Below are 6862 nucleotides of genomic sequence, written 5' to 3'. Positions count from 1 at the left end.
AGAGCTATCGTCACTATTTTCCGGTAGAAAACAATTTTATTTATTCAAAATAAGAAATAAAATTTCTCGCTGTACATAGATTTGAACATTTATTGCGTAAGACGTATCTTATATAAGATACATAACTTATATTAGGCTACTAAGTTATAGTACGTATGGAGACTATTAGAGATTACGGTCGTATTAGTTGTATACGACCATGAAATAAATAAAGTCCTTCATATGTACTGACACTGCATTCTTTATTTTCTTCTATATATATAGAAGAAATTATGTGACGTTTAAACGATATGTGAGATTATTATGTATCGTGACTTACTGATAACTTAACCAGTTATTAGGCAACACGTTTCACATAATTTCGTGGTAGAATAGTAATACTTCTGGTAATACAAAGGAGCGTCCTATCGCCTGATGGTTTTAGGTTAAACTCTGTGATATTTATTAAACAATAAAATATGCGTGCAACTGTTGCGATATTGTGCGTGTTCCTCGGTTGTTGTAGCAACGTCGTTTTCCTGGAACTTCTTGTTAAGTTAGTATTGCATTTTGTTTTTCAAATATATTCTATACATCATCTTTATATACTACTCTCAAAGTTATTGACATAACAACTTGCATCTTTCATAACGATATAAATTAGAATTGTGAAATATCAAATCAAACATTACCTATTATGGACAAAATAAAAATAATTACTTTTTCAGGGATGATCCAGGCAGTGGAAATCTTATTACATTTGCACAGTTCCTTTTTATATCGATAGAAGGATTTTTATTTACTTCAAAATGTGGGACTGTAAAGCCCAATATAGGAATAAAGGATTACTTTATATTAGTGACAATGTTTTTTATTGCAAATGTTTGTAATAATTACGCATTTGATTTTAATATACCCATGCCATTACATATGATATTCAGAGCTGTGAGTATTTAAATATGAAGTATATTACAAAATTTGAATTCCCAAGCAATTATTGTTTATATTCAATAATTTTAGGGTTCTCTAATAGCTAATATGATCATGGGTATCATTATTTTAAAGAAGAGATATGTTTTTAGTAAATATTTGTCAGTATTTATGATAACCCTTGGAATTGCTATTTGTACTATTGTTAGCGGCAAAGAAATTAAATCTTTGCGAGCCAAGAATGTAGAACAAGTACCTACAACACCATGGGATGATTTGTTTTGGTGGATATTAGGTATATCATTATTGACAATTGCACTATTTGTATCTGCAAGAATGGGTATCTATCAAGAAGTATTGCATAAAAAGTATGGAAAAAATCCAAGAGAAGCTTTATACTACACGGTATAATTCCCTATCTCATTTACAAATTTATAGAATATGTTCAGTTTAAATATACATACAGCATTATTTCTGTAATTATTAAAAATATGGAAAAGGTCTTCATATTAGAATTGTTTCATTTAATAGAGAAACTTGATTAATTTGGATTCTCTTCCAAAGTGTTTATATAGAGTGTATACATTTAAACTGGATATAATATGTAGTAAATAATATAAATAATGTGTATATATATATATATATAATTAATTATCTGATTTCAGCATTTACTACCTCTACCATTTTTCTTAACATTGGCTCCTAATATCTGGGATCATTTCATGTATGCTCTAGCATCAGATCCAATAAAAATATCAACTATTAATCTACAAATGCCAAAATTAATTCTATATCTTATAGGAAATGTTCTCACACAGTATCCTTTCACTAATATTTAGATATGTAATTAGTATATACAATCGAATTTTAATAATTTATAATCCTTGACAATAATTTTAGATATGTGTGCATTAGTTCCGTTTTTACATTAACAGCAGAATGTACATCACTGACAGTGACTTTAGTCATAACATTACGAAAATTTTTATCTCTAATCTTTTCTATAATATATTTTAAAAATCCTTTCACACTGTACCACTGGATTGGTACAATTTTAGTCTTTCTAGGAACAGTAATATTTACAGAATTATTACCAAAAATTATGGAAAGTCTGCGATCTACGGAGAAGATTAAAAAAGCCCAATAATAAATAAAATTGTTAGATATTGTCATATGTTGTTTAATGTAACTGTACAAAGCAAAACGAACATAGATAGATGATATAATAACGAATAAAATGCCTTATGAATGAATGTAATAATAGTAACAATAAGAAAACAGAAAAAGAATCATTTTTGTTTTTTTCAAGTTACATCTATTAGAACTAAGAAATAAAGACGATTTTTCTCTATTTTCTTGTGAAATCTATTTGTCTATAACGGATATCACTGAAAACATAATAAGTACATACATTATTTTCCCATAATTGCGTTTCTTTATTTTACATAAACGAAATTTTTTATGAATAAACAATTTGAAGTAATTTGAATATTTTAGATATATAAATAGAAAATTGTTATTACGGACATGATTTCTATGAATCTTATATATCTATAACTTGATAATTCTATAGCGCAAATAAATTTCATAACCTTCTACAATCTATAATCTAATCGTTAATTTAAAAAAGCGATCAGATTAGAAAGTTATAATATCAAAATGGATGAAAAATTTGCAAGAAATAAATAACTAGTTTTTATATTTGTTATATTTATTTATAGCCCTAATCTTAAACTACATAAGTATAAAACGGGTGCATATAAGATGTATATATTTTCTCTACTTAAGAAGAATATGTGAAGTCATTTGTGACAGTGCTATTTCTACATTTTCTGTAATGTATATAATACGTCATAAAAATCATCAAATCTAAACTATGTAACAAATATATATGTTATTTGCACTATTAATTATAATTTTGTAGATAAAAAAACTGTTTATCTACAAAATATTTAATTACTAAAAAACTATTTATATATATATATAAATAGTTCAGTAATAATTTCGGTAACTTATGTGAATATGGTTTATTTCGTAAAATCAATAAGTTTTTAAATTTGTGGCATTATCCAAGAATGTTTTCATGGGATATAAAATATTTTAAGTTTAAACGCAACATTATTTTGATGGTACAAGTATATTTTTGTTTTATAAGATATACCTTATACAATACATACACCATTTCTATTTAGCAACAATTTATATTCAATATTAGGATTCGTTACGAATGTTGATATATCATCATATATTTGCCAGTAAAAGCTCGTTCATCACAAAGTTGTCTCAAAAACGAAGGAGCAAATGATTACATAATAATGATCTGAAAATAAATTTTATGTTTGCTATAAATCTAATTATTTTACAAGAGGTACTACATTTAGTGCCTTCAATTTAATATTAATAAAGATGAAAAATATATAAATATTATACAGAGAAATATTACTTCAGGAATAAACTATCCACATTCGAGTTAAATATATTTTTTAAAAACAAATACACAATTTCTGTATAAATGTACAAAAAGGTAAGTAAATAACGTTAAAATTGAAAAAACTGAACTGACATATCTTTATATGACTAAAATATGAGAAATGAATTGCTGCTTTGTAATATTTTACATTTTTTTACACAAAGTTAATACGATACTCAATTCTAATTTAATTCACATACATATATGTAATAAAGATTAGTAACACTTGAAATTGGAATTTCATCTAATATCTAACTATTTTTAAATTGGTCAACGTATATGAAAAATTTGAGATTAATTTCTCCCCGTTTTACATTAAAATTTTGGAACCTGAGTGAAAGACGTTTTCTTATAACTTAGTGTTTATACATTTACTCTTAAGAATAACCTTGTTTTCTCTATCAAAACATCTTAAAGGGAAAATTATCACGTATAAATCATGCAATTAACATTATTGTAATATACATTATCGAGTGATATCCAATTGATAACCAACAAAAGAAACTTTTTGCAGAAGTATCATTAAAAGTTGACAACAATTATTAGCATACATCACATAATTATTTACGTTACAAGATTCACTTTATAAATAATTCTCGTCGCAGTTTCGTCGAATTTTATAAATACTATTTTGTGATTGTAGAATAATTGTTATATTAGTTCAAGGATCTTTTGTACTATAGCTATGGATTAAAATGGAACGGCTTCGGGTTTTTCGACAACTTTAAAAATATTCGACAATTCGTCGACTAATGTTTCGTATCGATAGGCCACCCGAATATCCGGTACATTCGTTCGCGTAATATCATTACCGGCCACACCCTCTTTTGTATAATTTGGCCCAAGCCAGTATTGTTTACTCTATAAAGTAAGACAAAATGGTTATATGGTGTTAATTTGTTTACCTTATGAGTAGCCTATAACTATATCTAACCTTATGGTAGAACGCATACCTTGTGTGGAAAACCACTCATAAGCACGGAATTACGCGCTAGTTCACACATATCGCACGAACTAAGCTTCCATACTTGTGCAGCAATACTGTACTCTTCCATCAACGGTTCCTATAAAAAGATATCATTATCAACTTAGATAACGTAAATAAAAGAGGCGTAAGCGAGAAATATTTCGAACGAATAAACGGACGATTTTTACATCATGCTGACCTTGGTAAAGTGAAATTGAAGGGGATCATCCGTGGAAAGACTTACGCACAATCCTCTTGCTAAATATTCGGGTAATGGATTACGATGATAATTTAAGAAAAGAGAATTATTACTAAGAGGCGACATTGCAATCCCAATTTGTGCTAAATAATATAGATATTGTAATACTGGCACTTTTCGAAGTAAAAGACCATGAGAGATATTTTCTGCCATCATATAACCGCAAACAAGATGTTGAATGGGACCAGCTTCGCCACAATGAGGTCTGAGGACGAAGGTGTTTAAACCTTGTTCCCTAATAAATAATATACTCTATATCAAATGTTTGTCTAATCAAAGAGCCAACGCCAATTACTAGTCGCAGAAAGCGTATACGTACGCTCTAAAATGATTCAAAACGGTCATGTTGGCATAAGTGTAGTATTGATAATATCCATAAGGAGGATTTTCAACATCATCCCATTCCGCAGGTGGACAGACATCTTTATCGAATAAAGGATTTTCAGGTTTGCTCTCGTCATCAACTGAATCAAATCCTATTACCTATAACGATGATAGTATCGATGATTCTAAAATACCAAACCAATTCCAAATATTATCAACGTTTATTATTAAAAATCTGCTTACGTATTGGAGAAATTTATGTAGCTCTGGGTGAGAATTAGCGTCATTCGTTACTTCAAAAAGGGGAAGAAATATGTTGTTCATTATCTCTTGGAAATTTGTCAGCAATTTGTTCAATTTAAAAATGTCACTAAATGGAAACGGCAGATATTAGAATGATTTTAGCTGAAATATTAATCGAATATATGCTAAATAACTTACTAAAGCCGAGGAATCTGAATGAGCCAGCGCACATTGTCCGAATATACGTCGCTTTGAATTGCCCATTTTGCTAATTTATCCCACTCTTCTGGGCTTTTGCCGTAAATCGAAAGACGTAGTTCCGCATTTTGGTACTTGGATTCTTCGAGATCGCTGGCGACTTCCTTGATTATTCTTGCGAAAAATTTACCATTCAAATAGTTATCCGTTTTTAGAAACACTTCACGCAGGCGACTTTCACCGATTGGATTGTATTTGGCGTTGAATTTGTCGAACCTATGGAACGTGTTTCTATCCTGAAAGAAAAAGGAAACGCCCGGGTAAATATTTTATTCTGAAATTTATCTTCCCATACGTTATGATATATCAATAGAAACTTACCGCATGCACATCCAACATATCAACACTGAGATCGTAAGTCGTCAGATTCATCGATTGAAATACCTCCCGTAAAGTCATTGTTTCTTTGTTCTTGGAGTACGTGACGATTTCATCTGCGTGATTCTTCAAGGTTTTCTTAATAAATCTGAGCAGATGCTTTTGATTCATGCAAGATGCTGCATGAATATGGGTATCAACCTGAAGTTAATAGAACAAACATTTCAATCTACTTAAAAGTATATTATCTCTTCGGTATTCAAAACGTTCATGATGTAAATCCGTAATATAATCTGTTTGCTGCTAGTTGTAAGTTGTAAGTACATCCGGCTAAATACATCTGCCATACTAACCTTTCTGATGTTGTAGAAGTCCCTATGAGGGACTGCTTTTTGACTGGCAAGTTCTCTAAGCTCGTTCAGTAACACATGCAGTTGGAACTTTGACGAAAGATAACTCAGTCTTCTGTAGCAAAAAGATTTTAATGGACCATCGGCGATCATCGTACAAAGAAGGTTCATGTCCCTGACAAAAGTGGCTAAGTCAGGATACGAGTAAGGGACTGGCTTCCCATTAGCTAAATCTTCCTCATTAGCGTACAAATTGAAGACACCGTTAACGGGAGCAATTATGTAATTCTTTGCCATAGGAAATTCACATTGCCACGGATCTCCTCGAGATGCAGGTGCGTGCACAGGATGATCTAATAGTAACATTGTTTAGGGAGGACAAATATTAAAACATCGTTCACCTCGAGTTACGATATGCAATTACTTGCAAGGTAATACAGAACTTCATTTATTCTTTGGAAAATTTCTACGTTTTTATACGCATCGATACATGGACAGAAAAGCAACTACGTGTGCTACGTAAGATGATACGATCTAACCCTGCTGCACGTCCTTTGGATCATTTCAGATCCAGTTCTATCTTTCTATCGTTAGAGAGCATTTCTCAAATCTGAGGAAAATATTTAAAAAATCATTATTCACTCTCTTTTTATTTGTACGTTGAAATGTCTTTCTCCATTGAAGTTGTTCGAAAGCAAGATTCAATGATCGCAGCAGGGTTAAAGCTGGTTCAGACACAGCCAGTCAAGTGGCAAGTAACAAGT

General features: G+C 30.3%; 2 protein-coding genes across 16 annotated transcripts in view; one reads left to right on the top strand and one right to left on the bottom strand.

The window, feature by feature from the left end:
- The first annotated feature begins 385 nt into the window (after positions 1 to 385).
- LOC126926226 (UDP-xylose and UDP-N-acetylglucosamine transporter) lies at positions 386 to 2260 on the top strand. Its single transcript, XM_050742455.1, has 5 exons — positions 386 to 535; positions 708 to 924; positions 1000 to 1314; positions 1575 to 1726; positions 1810 to 2260. The coding sequence occupies exons 1-5, from the start codon at positions 459 to 461 to the stop codon at positions 2054 to 2056; spliced, it is 1008 nt and encodes a 335-aa protein (XP_050598412.1). The 5' UTR covers positions 386 to 458; the 3' UTR covers positions 2057 to 2260.
- A 767-nt stretch (positions 2261 to 3027) lies between these two features.
- Positions 3028 to 6862, bottom strand: part of LOC126926219 (AMP deaminase 2) — a 33266-nt gene continuing 29431 nt past the window's right edge. For all 15 annotated transcript variants that reach the window (XM_050742429.1, XM_050742425.1, XM_050742422.1 and 12 more), the window contains 8 exons: positions 6102 to 6451; positions 5752 to 5949; positions 5371 to 5666; positions 5173 to 5299; positions 4925 to 5088; positions 4546 to 4840; positions 4333 to 4443; positions 3028 to 4240 (listed from right to left, as the gene is read on the bottom strand). In XM_050742429.1, the coding sequence (XP_050598386.1) occupies positions 4070 to 4240; positions 4333 to 4443; positions 4546 to 4840; positions 4925 to 5088; positions 5173 to 5299; positions 5371 to 5666; positions 5752 to 5949; positions 6102 to 6451 (1712 nt within the window). In that variant the 3' untranslated portion in view covers positions 3028 to 4069. The remainder of the gene's footprint in view (positions 4241 to 4332; positions 4444 to 4545; positions 4841 to 4924; positions 5089 to 5172; positions 5300 to 5370; positions 5667 to 5751; positions 5950 to 6101; positions 6452 to 6862) is intronic.

The sequence above is a fragment of the Bombus affinis genome, chromosome 17, assembly GCF_024516045.1.
Source record: "Bombus affinis isolate iyBomAffi1 chromosome 17, iyBomAffi1.2, whole genome shotgun sequence".
NCBI classification, from domain to species: domain Eukaryota; kingdom Metazoa; phylum Arthropoda; class Insecta; order Hymenoptera; family Apidae; genus Bombus; species Bombus affinis.
This window is presented reverse-complemented; position numbering and strand designations above follow the sequence as displayed.